This window comes from Melanerpes formicivorus, unplaced genomic scaffold (assembly GCF_026170545.1).
Source record: "Melanerpes formicivorus ecotype bairdi unplaced genomic scaffold, bMelFor1.0.p_v2 SCAF_10, whole genome shotgun sequence".
Classification (NCBI taxonomy): Eukaryota; Metazoa; Chordata; class Aves; order Piciformes; family Picidae; genus Melanerpes; species Melanerpes formicivorus.
The window spans coordinates 16,856,404-16,881,934 of record NW_027142362.1 but is presented as its reverse complement, the minus strand read 5'-3'; the positions used below and the strand labels follow the sequence as shown (position 1 = coordinate 16,881,934).

General features: G+C 39.5%; 1 protein-coding gene across 2 annotated transcripts; it reads right to left on the bottom strand.

The window, feature by feature from the left end:
- Positions 1-7,354: 7,354 nt before the first annotated feature.
- FAM81A (family with sequence similarity 81 member A) lies at positions 7,355-24,050 on the bottom strand. 2 transcript variants are annotated; one of them, XM_068143951.1, is made up of 9 exons: positions 23,858-24,050; positions 20,077-20,144; positions 18,567-18,840; positions 17,712-17,830; positions 12,989-13,118; positions 11,689-11,795; positions 10,448-10,583; positions 9,888-10,083; positions 7,355-9,491 (listed from the first exon to the last, which is right to left on the bottom strand). In XM_068143951.1, exons 2-9 carry the CDS (start codon positions 20,121-20,123, stop codon positions 9,352-9,354), a joined length of 1,149 nt encoding a protein of 382 aa, XP_068000052.1. In that variant the 5' UTR covers positions 20,124-20,144; positions 23,858-24,050; the 3' UTR covers positions 7,355-9,351. The 2 variants fall into 2 exon arrangements, with proteins under 2 accessions (XP_068000052.1, XP_068000053.1); XM_068143952.1 differs by lacking the exon at positions 23,858-24,050 and adding an exon at positions 22,639-22,970.
- Between the last annotated feature and the right edge of the window lie 1,481 nt (positions 24,051-25,531).

The window sequence follows — 25,531 nt, the reverse complement described above, 5'->3', positions numbered from 1 at the left end:
CAGACTTCTTTCAGTGAAACTAAACTTTGAGAGATTTGTCTATTTTAACTCTCTACCTAGAATGTCTAACTAAAACTGTGCTCTCACATTCACTAATTTACATAAGAGGATCTTTACTTCTAATTGAAGCTATTGCTCCTACTAAATCCACTGGGATGCCTGAACAGAAATGCCATGGGTCTCTTTAATGGCTGTAATTCAAGACTATCTTTTTATCACGGTCAAAATTGTTATTCTGGATTCCTGCTTAATTATGAAGATAATGCAAAGTGGCAGGCCAGAGGCAACAATGACATTACTAATGCCAGGCTGCAAGGATGGCTTGTGAGTAGCTGAGATGGCTTGAATATTTAATGTAATAATTTAATTGAACCGTTAACTGTGGTACTGATTTTTATAACCTGAACATTACACTGTTTTCACATGATGGTGATCAGAAGATAGACTGTGTTAATAACAGTAAGGCCTTCCAAAGCACTGCAGTGCTTTACAGCCTTTGTCATACTTTTTAAAGAGATTCTGGTCACCTGGGAACTTAAGTCTTATGGGAACCCAATGAGTTTACATGCCTGAGAGCAGGTTTTCTAAGCAGGCAGCTGCATGTTATTCTTAGGAATAGAATAAATAATAAATCACCAGAATAGGTTTTAAAAAGTTACCCTATAATTTGTTTTAATATTTAGAGTTTAAATATTGTGTAACAAACTCATTTAAACTGCTGATTATGAAAGCTGTGAATGTCAAAGCCCAGAAACTCCTAATTAAATGAATTATAAGAACACAATTTCCCCAGATTTCTCCGGCAGAATGGAGATCTGGTGAGCAGGTCTTACATAAGGCAAGCACAGGTGCTGTCTTCCTGCTGGTTGCTTTAGGGTAGTCTGTGAGAGAGGACTGTAACTTGTCAGCATGATCCTGAGAATTCATTGAACAGCAGTTTGGCAGTCACATGTTTTTTCTCACTGTTGACCTGGTTTGAAGTTGTGTCACTCCAGTAAATCATTCTGTTTCTCTAATGGGCTCTGAGCTGCTTTAGGTTTTCTGTTGATTTTTTATCCCTGTGTAGCAGTTTGCTTGATTTGTGCATTAGATAGCCAGATTCAGCCCCAAATTCCAGTGTCTTGTTTTTGGGAGGAAGTGGTGGAATTCCTCTGAGGAGGAAACAGACATGTTCTGTGATTGTGGAAGTGCCCAGGTGATACAGAGGAGGGTGCTGATATGGTTCCCACCTGAGGAAGACAGTGGGGTTTAGGAGTTGGGGCAGGAACAGGAGAGATAGAGGTGCTATATTGAGAACATGGGCTTTGTTAGAATGGTAAGATGATATCCTCTCTCTCCTGACCTCTAATTCCCCCCTCCCCCCCCTTTTTTTTTAAAATTTTTTTATCTAACTGGTATCTACTTGGCCAATATGGCTTGCCTTTAGTGGAAGGTTTAACTGAATTCTGGATGAAATTTTAATATGATGTTGGCTTTCTTAAGAGTGAGTAATTCTAGAATTCCTGGGTTTGTGGGGTTTTTCCATTTTATAATGAAGTGTGGGAATTCATACATAATAGTGGTGGTGGTGCTAGCACCCATTCAGGTTAATTAAGAAATGTACTTCTGCAATTCATTATCCAGTGAGAATTGCTGAGATATTTTCAATGCATCCAATTTCTCCAATAGGGGCTGCATAGGCCATAAAGAAAACAAGAATATCATTGTTGAACTGATGAGGCTGAGACACAAATCAGACTGGAGGAAGATGACAGACAGGTACGTTTTCAATGTTTCTCTTTGAATATCTTGCTGGAGCCATATGATTTTAGAGACCTCCTTTAGGAAAATTCCTTAAAATTCAAACAAGATAGGATTGAAGTGAAGTATGTTACAAGAATCAGCAGAGCTTGGTGTCTGAATCTCCAGTTTCTGAGGCCTGCAAGACTTAGCTGTGTCTTTCTAATGTTACCTTGAGCTGTGTAATTTAACTGAAAATCCATTGCTTTAATGCTCAGGAACTAATGAAAGGAACCCTGATTCATACTAACCTGCAAGGTCCCCAGTTTCATTCAGGTGCCTAGTAGGTGATTTAGATAGCACATACAAATGTGTAGACATTTTTATTAACCATGACATACTTATGTGAGCAAGCAAATACCTAGTAATTGAGCTTGTTTATCAGTTGCAGTTAATTATGCTGCATGGCCTTAGGCTGAGAAGACCCTGAGACCCAGATCCTGTGCCATTGTTCCAACAGGCCTTCTCTTGTTTCTCTGCTCACAAAGCAAAAGGCTCTCAAATAAGCACAGTTGTGCATTTTATTTCTTTCTCCTTCTTAAATTTAGGAATGAAAACCATGCTGTTCTGGTTTTTAGTACCATGGTATTCTGGTGCCCTTGACAGATGTGAACACCTTGCTGTAGTACAGATGACTCTATTCTTGTCCCTATTGTTTATATCTTACCTTGAATTCCTCAGTTGTTCCCCCATCAGAAAGAGTGCCACTGTCAGTATGAAATGCATGACGTCCTTTGGTGGCTGCTTGGGTTTAGATCTTGTGTCAGACAACTATCTTCTTACTCATGGATGTTCTCTTATTTCATTATACTTTATTGGGAACCAAGCTTTTATAGTGCAGGTGGAGGAGGGTTTTTTGCCCTAATGCAGCATTTGCCACATGGAATTCCTGTCCATTTGTGTGCATGCAGGGGCCAGGCAGTCCTAGTCTATCCACAGAAGAACACCAGGAGACACACTTAAATGAATCTGTGCCTGTGCCTTGGTTAATGGATTTATCTTAACAACTGCTGTCCAGAAGACATGGTCTTTGACCTACTGAAATAGTTTGTGTGACTTTCCTAAATGATTCCTACCTGTTTCTTTCCAGAGCTGTCAGTTCTTGCAGACTTGCAGCCACACAGCATGCCCTTACCTGACAAGAATAGTGACATCAGGTGGCAGTAGGGCCTTGGGACAGAATAATACTCATTTCCTTCCACAATTTTTCCTCATTAGTTTTTTGATTTAGTATGATTACTATGGTGTGGGAGTTACTATAACCTAATGAATATAAACAATGAATGTAAAAACAATCAATTTATCACTGGTTAGTTTACTGAAATAAAGGGCACAAAGCTATGGATAATGGACCCAAATTAGCCCAGAATCAATCGGGATATCCCACTACCATTCTCTGTCTCATGGTGTCAACATTGTTTGGATTTTCCTCTCACTCTGGATAATGGAGATACATTTCTACAAACAATTGGTGTTAATATCACACTACTATTTTTTTGTCTCAATCCATGACAACTGGGAATCCAAAAGGTTAAATAATGTTTGAGATTTTGCTATTAATATGGCAAGATACAAAGAGACCATACCAGAGACCATCAATCCCTTCTGTAAAATACTATATATGCAAATTGGTAAGCAAGCAGTTTACTCTATGCTCTGAACTGCCATATTCATTTTAGGGAGACTAATCTCACAAAGGAGAGCATATGTGAAATTGGGTCACAGCATTTCACATATTCAAACTTGTGTAAGATAAGAAGTGATCAATCCCCATAAAACATTTTTAGGGTAAATAAGGTTTATTATTTATAGTAGCAACAAAGTTCATAGAATGATAGAATCATAAAATCATTCATGTTGGAAAAGAACACTGGGATAATCAAGTCCAGCCATTAACCCTACTCTATAAAGTTCAACCCTAACCCAAATTCCCAAGCACCACATTTAAATGACTTTTAACCACATCCAGGGTTGGTGACTCAACCACCTCCCTGGGCAGTCTACTCCCATGTCTGACTACTCTTTCTGTGAAAATATTTTTCCTAATGTCCAGTCTAAAGCTACCCTGTTGCAGTTTGAGGATGTTCCCTCTTGCTCTATGGCTAATTACCTGTGAGAAGAGACCAGTACCACCCTCTCTACAACATCCTTTCAGGTAGTTGAAGAGAAAAATGAGGTCACCCCTTAGCCTTCTCTTTAGATTAAACAGCCCCATCTTCTTCAGTCACTCTTCAGAAGATTTATTCTCCAGGCCCTTCAACAGTTTCGTTGCCCTCCTCTGCACTTGCTCCAGCAGCTTGACATCTCTCCTGTGTTGAGGTGCCCAAAACTGAACACAATACTCGAGGTGTGGCCTTGCCAGAGCTGAGTACAAGGGGACAATCACCTCCCTACTCCTGCTGGCCCCAGAACTTCCAATACAAGCCAGGATGCCGTTGGCTTTCTTGGTCATTTGGGCACATTGCTTGCTCATACTCAGTTGCTTGTTTATTGGAACCCTCAGGTCCCTTTCTGCCAGACAGCTTTCCAGCCACACTGCCCCAAGCCTATATGTAGTGTTGCTTGGGGTTGTTGTGACCCAAGTGCAGGACCTGGCATTTGGCCTTGTTGAAGTTCATCCCATTAATATTGGCCCATCAATCCAATCTATCCAAGTCCCCCTGTAGAGTCTCCCTACCCTCATGCAGATCAACACTCCCACCTAACTTGGGGTCATCTGAGAAATTACTGATGATATACATTGTGTCCTTATCAAGATCATCGATAAAGATGTTAAGCATGAGTGGGCCCAACACTGAACCCTGAGGAACACCACTTGTGGCTGACCTCCAGTTAGCATTTGTCTTTTCAAAGCAGTACCATAAAATGTATCTAAACTTCTATTGTTTTCAGTTATTATGGAGTCTCCCTCTCTGGAGATATTCAAAACCTGCCTGGATGTGTGATCTGGTACAGGTGATGCTGCTCTGGCAGTGGGGGTGGACTTTCGAGGTCCCTTCCAACCCCTAACATTCTATGATTCTGTAAAGCTCTACTTTGAGTTGTTCTATCTTCCTAGAATTTAATGGCTTATGATATACTTGAAAGGTGCTGAAATTACAATTCTCAAAGCCAGTAAAGAAGAAAAAGAGTGTGGCACAATGTGGAAATGCAATCTTATATATGTAGAGAGGTATATATAGTCTAACAGGCAATTATTGAACCCATTAAGATAGCCTTAATGGAGATAGCAAGATCACAAAGGCCACCTAGCAAAGTGAATGTGTACCTGGCAGTTCTCATATTCTTACCATTTCCTGATGATGAGACAGCAAAGTCAGTGAAATCTGCTTTCATTTATCGTCTGCATCAACTTCAGTCACCTATAATGGCAGCAATGACGTTTGAAAATGACCCTTAGGAGAAAGTGAAGTCAGATTTAATGAGAGTATTTGGAGTATGTGCAGTGGTGCATAATGCATGTTATTTTCATCCCTGTCACTCTAAACAAGGAAATCTCCTCTCTCCTCTCTCACCAGCAGTTTCTACTCATCCTCTCATACTGCTCAGGCTTTTTGTATTATGACAGTTAATACTACATTTTTCTTCTTAAACTAGAGCCTGATTTAGTATACATCACTGATACTCTGCTGAGTTCAAACCATTTTCTTGCTGATCTTTGCCAGCAAAAGTTATGTCTCTCCCAGATATTTTGCAATGTTTGAGACTATTTACTGTATTATTTATCAAGATAATTCTTGTATGGATTGAGAACAGCTTTTTGTGCTGGGTCCAGAGCTTCATCTGGTAGTAACTGTACAGAATATCCTGTGGTCTTTCAGCCAAAGGCAGTGCTGGAAGAGGAACCTCTTCTGTATGTAGCAGCTCCTGGATCAGTGTGAAATGTTTGTTGCTCTTTGAGCTTTGCTTGATTTAAGATTTTGAGCTTTAGAAGAGCTGTCCCTGATTATCTTTGCTTTAGGCTGATCAAAGAAAGTTCTCCTGACAGAAAAGGCAGCAGAGAGCTTAGTCCTCATTGAGTATTCCTCATGCATTGACTAAAGGCCCATCACAATCACCTTCAGAGAATTTTGCTTAACTAAACATCTGCCCTTACTGAGATTTTGAAGAGTCATGTCTTTAGAATTTTTTTTTCTTTTTGTCAAACTGCATGATGTTATTTCCAGACCTGCTTCAGTGGTAGTGCAGCATTTATGGATCACAGATACACTGAGCATCTTCCTTTACCTGCCAAGAGTAACAGTGGCACCCAGTGGCCAGCTCCATAGAGGACTTGCACCAAATTTCCATTACTGATTTCTTTCAAATTCACTTCTGAATTTCTTACACTGTGTGAGAATGCTGCGTCTGCACATAGTAGTTCATCATTTATCTCTCACTAGACGTTTCCATTATTGGGATATAATATTCTTAGGAGCACACTAATTCCAAGATACAGAGAACACTCTCTGACCCTGATGGCTAAGTACTTGAGAAGTAGAACAGAGCAGCAAACCAACACTGAGAAAAGAAGGAAAGTTCACATTTCAGTTTAAACTGATGTTTGGTTTGCCAGAATCTCTGCAAGTCAGTTTTCAGAATCAGTTTCCCATTTGCAAAGTTAAGCTTTCATAGACCATAGTCTCTGTAATAGTGTCCTCCTGGCTTCACAGTTTCCAAGGAGAGGATTTTGACATGCAACTTTAAGAACACCAAAAGATAGAGAGACTGTAATTCTCCCTTGAATATCTCAGCTGTTACTCAGCAGATAGGAGCACTCCCTGACAAACTGTGCAGATATGATATTGTTGATCTATTTTGTGCAAAAAAACTTGGAAAAGAAACCCCAAACCTCTAAAAGGAAAGCAACCAAAGGGAAAACATTTTTCCAGTTGTTCAAGCAGAGTAAAATGCAGCAGGCAAGTAAGAGGCATGAACTGTGACAAGCCAATTAACCTGTGGAGTCTGTGCTTTGTATCAAATATATTACAGTTTGTAGCTTCCAGATCTTCCTAAAATCTTCATACCAGTCTTGTGCTTCATCAGCCAGTAGCTACTCTTCCTTGGTTTTGCCCATGCAGCCACCATTCCATCACTCTGGTCTTCTGACTTGCTCTTTTTCTCTGCTACTTCTCCAGATTTTTCACCATCTCTTCATTATTACTTTGGTCTCTTCTTATCTTTCCTCAGTTTTTACACAGAGCCCTCTTGGTCTTTTATGTGGCTTCCTCTCACAACTGACTAGTTCAAGCACTCAGTGAGAAGGATGGACAATGGGCAGGCTACACTTGGCTGAGTCGTATGTGTATCTAGGCTTAGCTCACCAGTTTTGCCCCTCTCTTCCCATCATACAAATCCCTGTAACCTGTGCTTCCCTCCACATAGCACCTTACATAGTTTGAAGGCGCTGTTTAACAGCTGGCTGCATTTCAATATGGTTTCATTTAGGATTTTAGTTTTTCACTGTAGCTGAAATTTAGGAAAAAAATATTTTCAAAACAGCAAAAGTGAACTTGGATAGGGGTTTTATGTGGTGTTGTATATCTGGATGAACCACACAAGATTTTTGCAAGAGAAACATTTTATTAAAGTCCATATAAATTGTTTCTCTGATTCCTTGTATGCTCTTCATATCACACCAGATTTACTCAATTACAGATTTCCAACTACAGAAGAAAGAAAAAATGGTTGGGTTTTTGTTCTGTCTCTTTTTTTTTTTTTTTGCTTCCTTCTTTGTTCTTCTCACTTTTTTTAACTTTTTAATTAAACACCAGTGATAGCTTTTCCACTGCACATGGCTAAATATTTTAGAATAGATAAAAATACAAACATGAACAAAGAATGAATTTTAAAGACAAGTGTTAAGAAATAACTGCAGGCATTTCATTGTCTCCCCTTAGTGTGCTGGGCTTTCCCCATAGCTGCCATTGTAAAAATATTTCATAGTACATGGACAATACATACCAGGAATAACAGAGGCAGTTTTGTTACCAGAGAGCATTGGAAGTCAGAGCTGCAAAAACTTCATGTATCTCTGATTATGTTTTGTTGTTGTCATTGTTCAACTTCATTACTTTCAACTATGTAGGCAATTAATATAAACTTAGGTGCTAGTCCTGTACAGTTATATGCATTTTCTTGATTTTTAAACACAACACTCTCCTCCTCAAGTTAAGTTTTTGAGTAATTTCCTTGGTTGGTTGGTTAGTTTAATTATGGTGACTCTGTGAACCAAACCTTTCATGAAAGTGATGAAAAATTGGCCACTGATTTTACAAATGGGAATATGGTTTCACAATATTAGCCAAAAGAAAGGACCATTAGAGGCAGTGCAGACACATCCTATTAACTTACGTTTACAGTAGTGCCTGCATAAATGAATAGTGGTCTTGTACATGAATAACTGTTAACAGTATAAATTAATAGAATACTGGATGAAGTACTTTATTCTTCATGAGTGCTTAATCCTGCATGACTTAAAGCATGTGGAGTAATATCAAGCTATGAGTGAAGATACAACAATCAACAGATATGTATTTTCCTGTCTAGATTAATATGTCATATGGAAATAAGCACTATTGAAATTTGGAAATCCTGTGAATGCAATTAGCAGTTTGAATCTACTAAATTATTAAAGTCTACTTAAATTGGAAGAGTTAATTGTTCAATAAAAATTTAAACTGGATTTCATTTTACATTACATTCTCCAGACTATATTAGATTGTCTTTCTCTTTTGTCTTCAAACCTTTCAAAGTTTCTGCTAATATAATGAAACAAGTCACAGGAACACATGCCCAGTTATAAAATGCTTTATGTACATCTTTTACCTTGTCTCATCTTGGCTTGGTTATTAAAAGGTCACAATACTTAAGACCACATGAGTTTAGGTTTTTACATTGTTCATGGATCGTCTTAGTCTACAGCTACATTATATAGCACTACTTAGTCTTCACACACAAAGAGGCACACACAAAGTAGATATTTGCAGAACTAAACAAAGATTTTTCTGATGGTGTCTAGGTTTTGAAAATCAATCATTTTACTGCCAGTTCTGTCTCCCCAGTAAGTCAACAGTAGAGAAAGTCACTGTAAAAGTGTCCATGACTTCAATTAAGTAGTATTTCACATCAAGATGGAGAACCTTGTCAAACTGATAGTAAGCAAATTATATTAACTTGTTTGGTATTTTTGGTTTGGTTTTAAGTTTGTTTGGGGTTTTTTTTTGGGGGGGGGGGGGGAAAGGTGGGGTGTGGGGGAGTGCCTGATCAAGCCTGCAAAACTGGGGAGCACTGGAATGCTTTCAGCAAATTAGGTGCCAGCTTCACCAATATATTACTCCAGTTTTACGCGATGCTTAATCTCCTGAGACCTACTAGAGTAGTGCAGTGGCAAATCAGGACCTTGGCTCTAAGAGCTTGTTGTCAGTCAATCTATGAAGAGCTTGCATTTACCACTTGCAGTGAACATACAGACCTGTGCAACAGCATGATGTCATTTGGCACGTGCATTTAGCTTGAATTACAGACTGGAACAAGATTATAGGCTGCCTGTTTAGCCAAACAAACATTAATCTCTCAGACAAAATCTTGCACTCATGGTACAGCGTCTCCCCATGCTGAAACCTCCTGCTTCATTTGGTGGATCTGCTTCTGTAGTTCGTCTTTGTCCAGCTTCATTTTCGCTTCTAGAACTTGTCGCAGAGACCCAATGCTCTCATAGATAGCTGCAAATCCTAATTGCAGGTGAGAATTAAATTAGTTCATAATCAAAAGCAAGCATGATCACATAATTACTATCAGAATGTGGCTCCTGCCATAGCATGTTGCTTTACAGTAGGAAGACAGCAAAAGTTCTGAAGAAACATAGCACTGTAATTGCATGTTGATCACATCCAAGCTATGCCTATGTATGGTCTGGGTAGAGTGCCTCTCAGTTAATGAGATGTCACCTCTTGTTGCACTGAATTTTGCTCAGTGAAAATCCTTTTTAATGCCATAGGTGCAGCCACTTAATCTGACTCAAAGGTCTTTAAACTACTTTGATACAAGCACAGACATTTTGCATATTATCATAGGTCAGACAGTGTTATCACAATTCAGAATAAAGAACTGAATAGCTGTGGTCCTACCAGCATTAACTTCAGCTTTCATTTCTTTTATATCTTCATTTATCTCGTTTTGTAGTTTGCCAATATGAATATTTATTTTTTCTTCAGTCTGTTTTGCTTCATGTGCTTCCATAGTTATCTTCTGCATTTCTTCAATTTTGTCAATTTTCTCTGCCATTTGGTTGAATTTCATCTCTATAGCTCTTTCATTAATTTCCTGGACCCAGAAAAAGAACTTTAATTAATTACTCTGTCTATGAAATTGCAGTGTCCTTTCCAAATATGCAATAGATATTAATTAATCATCCTTTATGTGGAATTCAAAGGTGTAAAGAAATACAATTTTTTTACTAAACAGTTTAACTGACTTGATTACTTTAGGCTAAAACACTGATTTAATTAGAAGTGATCAGATTTATTTGAAGACTCTAAGGCTCTGGAGATGTTATACTTGACATCAGTGAAAAGAAATTAGTATTGAGGTCTGACACTCACTCTAGTATCTCAATTCATCTTAGTTATTAATAATGCTTTCAAATACTTTCTGAAAAGTATTATTAGAACATTTTAACAAAACTTACAGTGTTTTCTTTAAAAGTCAATGAGAGTTGGTCAATTTTTTGCACAAGCTCTTTTTCAGTCCTTTCATGTTCTTGTTCCAACCAGCTACGTGCAGACAAAATCTGATTGTTGAGTTCCTCAATAGCATTTTTTAATCTAAGAGCATAACAGAAATTAGCAGATACAAAAGAGCAGAACTTTTGATCATTCAGTGGTAGCTTCTTTATGAACATGCTGATACAAAAATGTTAGTTTAATACATTCTTGACACCATACCAAGTTGAATCCTTGAACTCTAAGGCTACTGAACTGGCTAAGGTCACACTGCTCTAGAAAAGGTGAAAGAGTGCAGTGATACATTTATACAAAACACATCTCAATGTGTATGGAAATAGTTTGCATCACTGAAAATAGAATATAGTCACCCTTTCAGATTATGATCTTTGTGTTTATAGGTCTTAAATCTGAACAAAGATTTGGTAAACCTTTATTTTAGTAACAACTCTGGTTCATATATCCCCACTTATGTTACCTGTAACCACCTTAAGTTTACACCAACTGGTTGTGTCACTCAAACTGTTTCTTCAGACAGTCTTTTCAAATGTTCACTGGAAAAATCTAGACCTGTTCTTTCTTCTGATTTGCAAATAGTTTTACTGATGTAACTGATGGAATCGTATGAGGACGGCAATAAGCAGCAAGAAATAATTATATGAATGGCTCAAGACAGGACTGAGTGAAATGCCTAAAGGGGAGTTCATATCTGAATTCACTATATCCCTAAATAATGTCTAGTAGTAGCACAGTAGCTTAACATTAACACTTTAAGTATTTGAGTTGTATGTCCATGCTTTAAATTGGCTTGAAATAATAAGACTTTGCAAATGCTGTTCCTCACTTCCTGGTTGTTTGAGTTGAACGTTTTGCACCGCTCTCAACAGCCATCTCCACCATTTGCTTTTTTGTACAGCTCTTGCAAACAGGTACCAGGCCACTCTTACAAAAATCCTTAGTTGTGGTCTTTATACAAGTTCTGCTAGAATACTTAACAAGGGACTTATTGGGCTTTTAAAAATTGCTTAACCATATTAGGGGTGCAAGCAAGTCCCACTTGATAGGCCATTGTGTAGTATCTGTTAAATACACATATTTAAACATGTTCATGCTTTTGTAGACCTGAAGATGATAACAGTCAAACTTGGAAAATTAAGGCCCTGTCTTCTAAGGCCTGTGGAAGCTTCAAGGCTTCCCTGGCACTCACTTCATATCCAGAAGATGGAGCTGTTGGTTGCTCTCTTTATAGGCAATCTTCAGCTTTGCTTCTTGTTGCATTATTGATTGCTCTAATCTGCTCAGAAGGTGGGAAATCTGAAACAAAATTCAGAATTTACTATTTTTTCAACAGCATTTAATCAGTCTCATCTGGGACATTTTCATAACAATAGAGTAGATCTTAAGAGCTATTTTTGCCAACACTCCAAAAATTACTGAATTTACCCATTCTATTTTACAGTGACAAATCAACTATCTCACAAGATGAGACAGTATCAGCTGTTATTTTTAGGCCACAAATAATTTGAACAATCTTGCCTGGAAAGCAATTGCCTGGTTCCCCACTTGAGACAGCCGAGTTTACACAATCTATAGATTCCATGTTGCCACATGAGCAGAATAAACAAATAGCAAAGCACACCACCAGTACTGAGTAATGCTCCACATCCCTTCATGTATCATGGCTATTGCAGTGATAAAAGAGCTGAATTTAACCAGATGTAGTTCATTACTAACAGAGACTATTTCTTACCAAAGCTATCGTCCCAATTTTACAAAACCTACTGTCTTACAAAGATTCATGCCAATAAGCTCCTAGCATGCTGGAATGCTAATATACTATACTGTCTTCTATAAAAGAGGAAGTGGATTTTAACCATTTACCTACTGCAAAATGAAGATGTAAAGTATTTTTGTTGCCTGAGAGAATGAAAAGGCCTGGAGATGGAGATAGGAAGAATTCTTTTCATTAATGTCATAAGGGTCTGCCTGTATGTAGTGCACACTTCCGTTCTCATACCCAATAGAAGAGAAACCTGACAGACAGATGAATGGATTCACAAAACCCCAAACCAGTTTTGTTTTGCAGACCTTCAAAAATTATGTTCAAGTACATATAAAATTATCCTTGGAAGGCCAAAGCACACAGGAAGAGACACTGATTCTTTCATTACTGTGGTAGTTTTGTAGAGCATCCATCTTGAGTTCACATTATAACCTAAAAAAGCCCTTCAGGCCAGTAATCCCTGACTTTTGATCATTCTTGGAATCCATTCAGATGCCCCTTCTGCCCAGCATGCTAAAGGCAGCAAATTAAGGACCTTTTAGTCAGTTAGACTGGTACAATAATACAGCTAGGTACTAATAATCTAATAAAGACTGTGAGCAGCTAAACCTCTCCATTTGTAAATCTGTCATTTCCCAGGATAATAATTAGCAGTAATCAAATCTGTGTGAATTAGACTGTAACTCTTAGTTGTACATGGATTGCATTGGTCTAAATAACATACCTGTATTTCTGCCTCTTTGATTTTAGATTCTAAGATCAGCTTGGAGGTGTGTTGGTCTTTACTTAGGCTCTGAAGTCTTTCATACGTAATTTTGTGCTCTGCAGAGAGTCTGGCTAACCCAGCATCACACCTGTTGGAATAAATAAATACATACCAAAACCAACAGCTGAGCACTATATAAGATCCAGGGGTTTTAAATTATCCATTTTAGAATGAGCATTTCTGTGAAATTGCTCTCTGTCTAGCAAAGTCTTATGAGACTGTAAGAATGATGATGTCTCACAGTATTCAGCAGACTGCTCCCAAATGGGACTGAAAGTCAAATAGTCTGATGCACATTCCTGTCTCCTTGGCACTGACATAATACATGTAGACAGTGGAGTTGTCAATCAGGAAAGTCACATCAGAAATGCAGAGATGTAGAATTTCAATACCTTTTTGGTTTTGTCATACTCAGACATCTGTTAAGGCGTTGTATGATTTCACCTACATGATTAGAAGCCTAAAATTGAGGACCATTTTTACACTATTGTATCTGTATCCCTCTGAGATTTGCATTTTTATTTCTATTTATTAAATAGCAGTATATTATTAATATGTACTGTAAACAATGTGGGGCAAATTTTACAGTTATTGGTCCTTATTAGGTAAAGCCATTATTGAAAGCAATGACAGTTTTGTCTCACAAAAGACTATGAGTGCAGCCCTAGAACATAGTAATTATTGTTTCCTTTCTTTCTTCACATTGGAACGTTTCTTGATGCTGTAACTTTTCCAGGATAAATGTGCTATAGAATATGTGCATTTTCTACCACATTTCAAAACCACTTTGGTCAGGTGGATTTCATCTACAGTAATACAATAAAGATATAAACTGAGCTGTAAAAGTATAAGTACTGTAATTTCAGGTGTAAAACTTCTGTGAAGTGTGCAGTGTATTTTCTTCTAAGGGGAATAGGTAATTGGCAGTGTTACCAAATCTGATCTATGAAACTGATGGAGGACAGCAGTTACAACCTGAGGGGAAAAAGAGGATGTAAAATGGAAGAAGCTAAGGCATGTGAAGTCATTACCTAAACCAATGATACATTTTAACCTGTTTTTAGTCACATTTCAGTTGGAAGGTTTTCATTTCAACATGGATTTTTGTCACCTCAGATACAACAACTACCATTATCATTAAACATAAGAGGAAAGTAACAACTAAAATGACAAATGGAACATCTGCTTGGTATTATGGTAGTGTTTAAATAAGGAAATAATCAGCAATTCAAAACAACACATTGACATTATAAAACTCATGGAAATTGGTATATAACTTAGCAGCTGAGCATTGTGAGACCAATTAGTAATACCTGTAGGAAGACCAGTTTACATAGCAGTGAACCACATTTGTAGATCTTAGAATCAGGTGGTCTCTTTAGAAAGACAGGAGAAGCCAAATCTCTCCATGTTGTTAAAATCAGAGAGAATCAGAGGAATGAAATCATCTTTCATCCAGTCACCAAAAGCCTATGGGCTCAAAAAAACAGTTAGTTTTGCTTCTCTGAGGCACAACAGAAAATATAAAAAGCAACAGCTTTGAAACTGCTGTAGCTGAATGCTGGATTTAAGTTCCTCTCTATATAAATGAAGCCAATGGACTATGCATATGAAGACAAAAGCTGACCAAACTTCAGAAGTTGTTTTCATCTTAAAAGCACCATGAAGGACATGAGAAATAGATTAAGATTTCTAGTAAGAATACTAGCTGTAGAACAAGTATGAAAAGCAAGCTGATACATTCAGGGGATCCACTGGGCAAGAACAGCAGATTTTGAACAGCCTGGATCAGGGAGCCCCTGTCAGTCTCACTGTGTGCGTCTCCTACGCAGCCAGTAGCCAGAATGCAGCAGATTCATTGTATGTATGAAGAAATGCCATGCATCCCAGATGCATCAGACTCATTTTCTGTGCCATGTAGGAAAAATCTGCCTACATATAATGAGTCCAGGGTGTCTGAAATGAATCAGATCTATAATATATATATAAAAGTCTATATATGCAAAGTAGGCCCAATTTGAATATGCACAGTTGTCATTTCTCTGGGTGTTTCAGCTATCAGGAAGCTTCTAGAGACAGCTACTGCTATGCCTCTGACCAAGCTGCTGGTCAGACACTTTGTGGACAAATGGTCATTGTCAGCAAGTTATTCTGTAAATCAATGATAAGGCACTACTCATGAGTTTTATGATCTAATATCTCTAGAAATAGAATTGGTAAATAAATCTGGGTTATATAAAATTGCCAACATCAAGGATGGGGTGCTGGAGTAATGGATGTAACAGCATCTATTTAATTTTCTGCTGAATGTGCTACTGAATTTAGTGGAGGTAATATGTTTCTTAAAGTTAGTAATAATGCTGATTCTTAGGAAAATGTACAGCATCATTCATGGTGTAATTGATCCTTTCCAAATTCATCAGTAAATTACACTTAAGAAATGGCCCAGAGAGATGAGTTGAAATGTATATTCAGCCTTCTGCTGGAGGTGTTGGTAGACTCTGTGATGGAAGTGAGGTCAATGGCAAGGTCTGTCTGGATCTCATTCCTCCAGAGCTGTGGGTAGCATGGTTTTGGAGCTGTGCTTCAGAACTGCATGTGCATGTAGAGATCCCTCTTCTCATCATTAAAAACAGCAACTTGGGAAATAATGAGACAGTTGTTCAATAACATATTGACATGTTACAGAGTAGTTAGTGTTAGGAAATAAATGCACTAATACTGAAGTTCAATATGATATTTGGTATGCATGTAATTACTGAAACTGAAATTTGGCCAAAATCCTGATACTGAAATTATTACAGGACCAAAAGGACAGACATAGGCACAGCAATATATTAACTGATCTGCACTGATTGTTCATCTGCACACTATTAGCCTAGAGCAAATATGATGTACTTGGAGTTAAATTTGCCTACTGTGACTACAGCCTGAGCCCATACATAGTACCTTGACTGTGACTGAGAGCTGATGCACAGGAAGTTTGTAATCCGCAGTAACTTAATCATGTTTCCAAGATTTCACTTTTTTAACTCATCTGAAAGCTAGGATGTAAAACTTGGACTAGATGTAAAAGTAAAATTACACTAAGTGAGGTCAGCTTATTTTATATAAGGAATGCTGTCTAGGGTAATCAGAAAGTGCTTATCCCAGGGAAGGTTTCTGGTAAGTATCTATACAGTGCCAGCAGCATAACAAATGGTCACTTTGACCGTGATCTCCAGATAGTATTCTAATCATTATTTACAGGAACATTAATTTTCAAAGTAGAATGTGCCTGTAAATAAAGGAAAGCTTATTTTCTTCCTCATTCAGGGAAAATTTTTAGGTAGATAACATAATGCTGACTAGAAGCTAACAGTTAAAACACAATAAACTGATTCTTTTAGAGTAATGAGTGCAAATATCCAACATTCATTACACAGTCTGACATAAGGCAGGTTGGTATAATCTCATACAGCTATCAGATAAATTGCAACCCAGGCACGGTACAAGGGTGTTGGCCTAAGTAAATAAGGAAGAAGTACTGGCACAGACTGTGATAGTCCACCACTGATCTCCATAACAAGACCTCAGGACAGGCAGGGGCCCCACTGAAGCTCGTGCTGGCATCTGTTTATTCCGTTGAGTTCTGTTATTGAAAGCAAAGACATTATATTTAGCTTTACAAGGTGTCAGTAGCTGTGTTGTTCCAAATAGGGACACCTCTTGGGATGTAGAATGATCTCAGAGTTGACTTTTTGCCCAATGATAGGGGTCAATGCGTGCCAGCTGAAGCATAGGAAGTTCCACATGAACATGAGGAAAAACTTTTTCACTGTGGCAGTGGCAAAACAGGGAAACAGACTGCCCAGAGAGATTGTGGAGTCTCCCTCTCTGGAGACATTCAAAACCTGCCTGGATGCCTTCCTGTGTGACCTACTCTAGGTGATCCTGATCTGATAGGGGGTTGGACTAGATGATGTTATGAGGTCCCTTCCAGCCCCTAATGTGGGGTGATTCTGTGAAGACAACAGGTCAAATTTAGGACAAGTGCAACTCCAACAAAGTTATTAGCTGAGGTACATTAGGCCAGATTAGCTGCTTTTACTATAGCTGTACCTGCCCTCTGTCTTCTGTGTTCAACTTTACAGACACTTAGGCAAATGTTGTACTGGAATTTGTAAATTTGTAACTGATGGAAGTCTGTGTAGTTGTACAATTGCAATCTGAATTTCAAGTAGCCTATAAAACCTCTCTACCTTACCTATATAGTTTGTAATATGGCTAACTGATAACTGAATGCACAGATTTTTACTTTTAAAATGTATGCAAAAAAGGTGCAATTATTCTAATCTTTGCAAGTGCAGATTATTCTGTACTGCCCTTATAATTGTGCTAATCAATTTGTTTCAAAGATGCACCAGTCTAACCATAGTGCTTTTCAAAGCTGAATGCAATCCAAATTCCTAAGGAATTTGAGGTAATTTGTTAAAAACTAATTTCAGGAATTAAGGATGATGCTGTTAAGTTTAATATGTAACACTGCATTGCAAATCATTATTTTTCATTATCTTGAAAACACTGAGCAAAATTAGCCTGGGAATTTTGCCAAAGCTGAATTCAGCCCATTATCATTCATACTTCAAGATTTAAACAACATTGGAGAGTCCTCAAAATATACTTCCAGGTTGACTTTTACCTTGCAACTCTTCCTCGAAGATCTCCTAAACCAGAAAGCTGCCGCATTTCCAGACTCTTCAGGGTAGAATTTGTTCCATAGCTGAGATTGTCTCTGACACGTATTTGTTCCTGCAGCATCTACAAAGCATTCATATGCAAATAGAAACTCAGTATGTCCCATTTAATGTACAAGTAAAATGTCATTCATTATTTCTCAGTATCATCAGACACCATTTTATTACTACTTTATTAAAAGCTTTGTCTTGCATTGTACTAAACCAGATACCTTTTAGGTCATTTATTATTTCTGAGTGTCCAATCTGCATATAAATGCCATAATATGTGGAAAATATAACTCGACAATGGAATGGAGATATTAATTTTTACTCTCTTGTTTTCACACACACACGCCCCTGTTGCTCATTGCAGCAGAGGTCAGACACAAAGTCATGTATCTGCCTATGATTAGGTCATAAAAATGAGTAGTTGGGTTTGGCTACTTGATGCTCTCAGCAAGTTGGAAGTGAAAGTTTATTGTCGAGCCATGGCATTTCCTAGTGTTTATGCAGCGCAGCCTTTGGACTGAAGCTGATGTTAGTGTCAAATTAATTTTCTCAGGGTTTCCAGTGCAGCTTCTGAAAGCAAGCTCATTAGTACCACAAAGGTTTCTGTGTTTATATGGTAATATCCTGTACTATTTTCATAGCCACTGTAATTTGCAAACAGTATTTCAAGTTATAAAACCAATTTATAAGCTTACAGGATCTTCAGACCTTGTCTGACCTTTATGTAGCCTATGGTAAATTTTTTTGTTAGATTAGAGGGGAATAAGAGGCTGAGATGGCATTAGTCCTGTGAAACATTCTTAACGTACCTCAATGTCTCGATTAAGCTGCCTCACTATTGCCGTTATGTTTCGGATATGTTCTTCCAAGAGCTGCCTAGCCAACCGGTCACCACCCCCTTTGTTCTGCATTCTGTGCAGAGTGGAAACAATGTCCTCCTTAATGCGAAAAGCGTGTTCCACAAGAGCCGCCGTTGTTTTCTCATGGCTTAGGATTCTGTCTTCCAGCTGATCTACCAGGCTTGCCGATGCCAATGGGACTGCTGTCAACGCCTGGCTATGCAGCGGTATGTTTCGAACCCGTCTAGTGAAGAGTAATAGCCAGATGTTGTTATGTTCCCACACCAAACTCTGCAATGTCTTTCCACTGGAGACACTGAGATACTATCTTAGTAGTGGTACTGGGGAGAAGCACCAAAACACTCACATGGAGAGGGCCTACTGTTACAAATAAGTGGGTGCTATGTTGGCCACTGTGTGTATCTTGTACAAAGGCATGTCAGACTCTTTTTCCTACTCTTTACAGAAGCTTAGAAAGCATAGAATCTTAAGGACATCAGCATTATAAAGGTAGTTACAACTCAGAATCATAATTTGATTAAGGATCCAAATTCAAAATCCTCTCAATGGGTTTCAAAAGCAATGTTATTTGTCTTTACAGTTTTCAGGCTTAATCAAAGCAGTAACTGGAGAAGGTAGATATTGCAAAGTAAATTACACCAGACCAAGATTAATAAGAAGTAGCTTGTGTCCATTCCTTTCTTCAGTCTCTAGCCTGTAATACCATAGAGAAGCTTGATCCCCCATGAGAAAGACAGGAGCATACACAGGTGTAGAAACTGAGAAGAGACCAAAATTATGACAAGCTTCTTCTCATAGTCTAAGAAGTCAAATTTTCCCCCAAATAGCTTGTATTTGGGTAGCCTGAATAACTGCTTAATTTTTTCAAGAGAAATCTGCACTGCATAGCTTCCATGGAATACAATGGAGCTCATGGGTGCTCAAAGTGAAAAAAAAGGAGGCTGCTCATGAATGCAATCTTTCCCTGCTGCTATATTCTCTAAACAGAATTTTCAGAAGCATAATTGGAAGGTATAAGTTCAACCCCATTTTGAAAGGGGAGATGTTTTTCTTGGAACTCTGTTATTTACTCTATATTTTCCATGTTGTTTCCTGTTAATGAGCCAAATTAAGATTCTTTTCACCGTGGTGATAGAAATAGAGGTGTATGAGAACTCCAACAAAGGTCTTTTGGGTCTGAGTTTTCTCATGTATTTCACACTGTTAGAAGACTGGCTAACATATAGTATTCTTGGCTTTCTCAGGTTACAGTTTAAGCTATGCAATTCTTTTGCAAATGGGCTAAGTAAAAGCTGAGTAAGGAATTATGACTTGGGCCATGGTTTGAATGAGTCTATGGTATTTCACTTTGCATGCTAATGCCAAAGCCCCAAGTTGCAACATTACTATATATATGGAACTGAGAGACACATAATACTCTGCAATATGAAGATTTCATTTTTGACATTTGAAACTGTACCTTTCGGAAGGGGCAAGAGTTGGGAAGATTGGGCTTCGCTGGGCCATTTTCTGGTCAGTAATTTATTTCTGTTGAAAAAGTACACATTGAATTATTTAATAGTTTATATCTGGCACTGAAATGACTTAATGCTTCTGCTTTAAGTGAATCTTTAAGTAAAGTTTAAGATTACACTGACAGCTCTGATCTTGGAGTTCAAATACTTCTTATGGAATAATTGCAAATAAAAAGTAAAACATAAGACTGAAAACTGAAAATAGCTCTTTGTAGTGAAAATGATACTCTTGAAAAAGCAAAGTTGACAGCCTTGAAACAGAAATCTGCTGTTGACCCACAGAACTGGTTTGGCAGGACAGAGGCAAACAAAATTATTGTCCCTGATGTATCTAGTGGCCTCAGACATTATCAATCAGTGAATAAAAAGTAAGATCTACAGGATTATCATAAAGTTGAAGAAAGTATTAGCTAGAGAATAAAAATATTTCATGGCAGCAGATTATTAAGGGTATGGTGGGTACTTTTTTTAGGTAAAAGCATTGGCAGTTAGAAATCAGCGTAGTTTAGCAGAACTGAGTCTTTTATTGATTTGTCTTCAAATCTAAGTGACTAAACTTTCTTGTAACTAAATTATTCTGTGTTAAGTATAAATTCTGTTTAAACTTTTTAGACATAACTAGCCAGACTGTGGCAGTTGTTACAGCAGGGTAGGTCTCTTAAATAGCTTCAGAAAGACATTTTAGATATCTTGCTGTGAGACCACCACCTGACTCAGTAGCTTTGTCTGCTGACAGAAATTAATCAAAAGGACAGTAGCCTCGATCAAACCCAACTGTTCCATCCTATATAAAACAAAAAAGTATTTTTATATAAAGAGAATGAGTATGGCCTGAGTCTGAATTCCCTGGAAACCTAAAATTCTCTCTGAAAACTAAAGGCTGATGTACAAAAAGAATTTTGCAATTGGTGGTGAAATCTGGTGCAGTATGCTGTACAAAGAGAAAGAGGAAAAACAAGGTTATTGAAACAAAATAGTCAAATATCGATTGAAAGAGGCTAAAGGACTGTCCTCTGAGATCTCAAAATGCAAAGCATGTTTGTGTTTTAGAAAAGTATGAAAGCACTGCCCAAAAGCAGAGAGCAAACACTGTCACAGTATGTGTCTTCTATTTATAGCACAGTGCTTCAGAAACTACAAATTAGAAAAAAAAAAAGTGGTTTTAAGAGAAGCTGGGTTGCTGAGCAGCAATGACACCAGACTGCAATTCAGAACGTCTGATTTTATTTCCTTGCTCAATCTCTCATCCTGATGACTTGGGACAAGTTATCTCCAGATCTAATGACTCAAACTCCATCTATCAAAGACCGAGATAATGATACCTACCTCCTTGTGTAAGTTTTTACATGCATATAGGCAATAAAGTGTGGTATAAGAGCGAGGTATCATTACGATGAGTTTGCATTCAAAGTCCTGCACAGATGTGGAATGTCCACTCCTGAACTCTGTCCATCACACTCATTTCCCTGTTGTGGTTTTTGTTTTTTTTTTTTAATTATGCCAACACTCTGCAGGGCATCACTCCCAGCTGTCCCACCAACTTAGACAGTAACTGGGCACCTAGTTATTAGCAGAGCTGAGCTCATTTAGTTTTCTGAGCCATAACACGTTTCAATGATCTTAATTCAGTGAAGCTATAAACACAGGAATAGCCCACTGATTTAAGAAGAGTTACGCATGTCACAGCAGAAAAGCACTGGGTGCTATCTAGAAAAATGAAGAACGTTCAAGTCTGTACCTCTGGGTCTCTACACCTCATGAAAACCAGCCAAACAAAACAACAAAACCCCTCGACTCAAGTGTTTTACTGTTCTAGCCTTCAGTTCCATTTATTGTTGACTGAGAAATATGTTTGCAGCAGAGTAAGCGCAAGATTGCTTGACGTTTTTTTCTGTCAGACTGCCATTAGACGTGCAGCTAAATGCAAATGTCTGAAGGAATTGTGCACATGAAAAAGTTACAGAGATGGATTTCTCATTTGTTATTGCTGGCTTCAGCACATCACTTGATGCACAGCGAAGTATCATCAATTATCTGATTTTTTGATCTGGCCCAAGATCCAGAAAGGATGTGTTAAGATCTTGTTCAGCAGTTTTACAAAACTTTTCTGCAGTTTGGAGCTGACTGCAGTGAACAATAACAGATTGGTGTCAGAACTACTGACAAATTCCCTCTCTATGAGTGTGTGTAACACTGATTTAGACTAATAAACACAAAAGAGAAAAAAATAATATGTTGCCTAGATTCAGAGAAGTGTAATTTCACATAGCTCCAATTTCAATGGCAATAGACTGGAATTAACTTAGATACCATTTGAAATACTGGCTTCAGGTGCTTAACTGGTGTTTTAGAAATTATGTTGCCTCCTGTTTGATACTGCGACAGCAATTTAAGTCATGATATGTTAACCCAGTAGATTGTCGTTGGTTGATTTAATCTACTGAATATTCTAAGTATACTTGTCACACAGAGGAGAGAAAGGTTTCTCAGAGTTGCAAATGGTATACCTGATTGCCAAAAATAACAGTTCACTTGATATGTAAGGCAGCTTTTCCATACAAACATGGGGTACATCTTTATCATTTCTTGCAGTCACTGACGGCAGATACATAAAAGCTTGGAAAGAAAAATCAGACATAGGAAATGTTGAAGAAACGTTTGCAGCAACCCAAAGTTCATTCCTTGCTATTTGTGCTGTGGCATCCCTTCCCCACTTCAGCATCCTGCCTCGCGTGTTTATTTTCTGTAGGTTTTCCATTTCTCCTGTTTTGAAGGACAGTCACCTCTGTAGTGCTTAGCTCTCTGACTTCCATTATAACCTATGTCTAACAGCTGCTGTAATACCTGTGCACCTTGCAGTGGTTTTCACATTCATTCTCATAATATGTCTGTGGGGTACGGAAGCATTGTTCTCCCTGAAAATAACATTTTCCTTCTGTTTCTGGTGGGGAAGTGAAGCACGGGGAAGGCTATGTGACTTGCTAAAAGTCACACGGGAATCAAAGCATACTGAAATACCTGCCTAGGCAAACACTTTAATCACTCTTCTTAAAATAGAAACCGCTTTGGTTGCTGTGCAGGGAACATACGACAACACCAGCCCAGGAGCCGAAAGCTCCCGCTGCTGCTCTTAGGCACTTCGGGGCAGCGTTCGGGAGTAAGTGAAAAAGTCCGTGTCGCAACTCAGCAAAAAGAGAGGTCAAAACCCGATCGTGCCAGTGAGCCACATGAAACAAACCCTTGCTAAACCGCCTCTGCGCTGCTGTGACACTCCGTGAATGCGTGTGCAGGGTAGGGTGCAGGGGGCGGCTCCCTGCCACAGGGAGGTGAAGCCGTGCCGGCCTGGTTCTGAGCCGGGGCCAAGGGTCCTCCTGAGGAGCAGGTCCGACGGCTTGATGTTTGGTTGTGTTGATGCAGCTGCGCAGCATTTGGGTCCGAGCTAGGGTCCGAGCCTGTGTGGTGCCATACTGGGGCACCGGCTCCGCCTGCGCCCTGCCTCGCCCGCGGCCTCGCCACGCAGGCAGGCTCGGAACCCCGAGGGACCGTAGCGCTACGCACTGGAGGGGTCATCGGTACACGCGGTTGTTGTTGGTGGAGACGATATACCACGTCTGACAGGACACCACATCGCGGACACCGCTCTACAGCCATGCAACACGGGGGGACGGAGCGGGGACGGAGCTGGGACGGGCGGTGCGGAGGGCGCAGGGCACTGAGCTCACTCACCAGTGCTGGCTCAGGGCAGGACCGGGCCGCCCGCCTTTCCCCGCATCCCGCCGGTCGGCCGAGCCCCGCTCCTCACCGCCACAGTGGCCACTGCTACAAAGCCCGTCTACGAAGCGTTGTGGCTGCCTCTATGCAGCCCGGGCGTCCGTCCGTCTGTCTGCCCACCTGCGGCGTGACGGCCCTCCGCCAGCCCGGCTGCGTGGAGCGGAGCGGGGCACTGCGGGAGCGGGAGCGGAGCGAAGCGAGGCGGCCGCCGCAGGCCGAGCTGCGAGAGCCGTTGCCAGGACGCCGTCACCATGGGAACGCGCTTGGCGGAGGGCAGCGCCGCGGCGGCGGCAGCCCTTTGCTGGGGGAGAGGGATATTCCATCCGCCCCGACAAACTCCTTTTAGCCATCGCTTCCTCAAGGATACCTCATAGCTATGCCAACGCCTCGGAGTGGGTGGAGGAGACGGACCCCGCAAAGAACAGCTGAGTTCCCTGGGTGCGGGGGATGCGCAGAGCTCGGGGCCATGCCTGCGACTGCCGCGCCAGCAAATGTCGGTCCCCAGGAAGAAAGTTTGGTGTTGGTGAATGGCAGTTACTCCAAATTTCTAAAGGTGCTGAAAACTGAAATTATGGATTTTTCCAGAGCATAAAACAAATCCTGGCAGAATGCAGGACTAGTAAAAGCAATGGTGAATAATAGTTTAATTTGCAAGATTTCTGAGTTATATTTTCAAACAAGATCTAACATGTAGCTTCAGTAAAACTATACACGTCACAGAAAAGATGATCGGTCTGTTTGCACAGTAGAAGCATATGAGCTAAGAGAAAGCATTACTGGAAAAACAAAGTCCACAGAGGGTGTGTCTGCCTTCACTTTTGTTTCCTGGTTGTGTAATTCTTTGGACTTCAGCACAACCACCTTGGGTAAATAGAGGGTAAGATCAAAAATAAACTTTCTGCATCAGTTCACACTGAAATAGGAGACTGTCTCTGATTTTGGTTAACATACACATAACATCCTATATTGTTGTCTAGGCCAATCATTGCAGAACTAGGAGCTGCAAAGAGTAAAAATGTTACAGTGTGCACATGCTATTGTAAAAAGCGGGGTGGGGTATGAATCCACACTCTGACTGACCTATTTATTTTAAAGTAATACCCACATCAAAGGATAGGACCAGAAACAAAGCATGTACTTTCAAAATGCTTCAAGTGAGATCATTGACAATGCAGTAATTTAGGGGGTTATCTAAACTGTTCTTGAAAACCTTATGGAGACGGCCCAGCCTCTATGGGCAGTCTGCTCCCATGGCTGATTAGCCATGATAGGGAAAACATTTCCTTATACCTAGTCTGAACCTCTCCTGATTGCATTTATGTTGTCTTCCTACCACACACCACTGTGAAAAGTCAGGCTTTGCCATCCTGATGACTGTCATAGGTACTGGGGAATCCTGAAAGGTCCCCCAAAGTCAGCTTTCATCAGGGGCCTGGGCTCCAGCCCCTAACCATCTCTCCAGCCTCTGCTGGACTTGCTCTAGTTTACTGATGTACACAGTTGTATTCTCTGACTTGGCAAAAATACCCAGATTAACTTCATGCGCCTGTTGAGGTTTTGTACACCTATCTAGGGATTTGTCTTGTGAAAGGACTATTTGGATATTCAGTGTTTTCTTGAGTGCACCAG

Bases quoted from the DNA above. Each gene is read 5' to 3' on its own strand.
- FAM81A (XM_068143951.1), bottom strand. From the start codon at position 20,123: ATGGCCCAGCGAAGCCCAATCTTCCCAACTCTTGCCCCTTCCGAAAG. The intron at 17,831-18,566 runs GTACGTTAAGAA...AATGCTTTGTAG, and splicing joins AGCTTAATCGAGACATTGAG to ATGCTGCAGGAACAAATACG. The intron at 13,119-17,711 runs GTAAAAGTCAAC...TTATTCCAACAG, and splicing joins CTTCGAGGAAGAGTTGCAAG to GTGTGATGCTGGGTTAGCCA.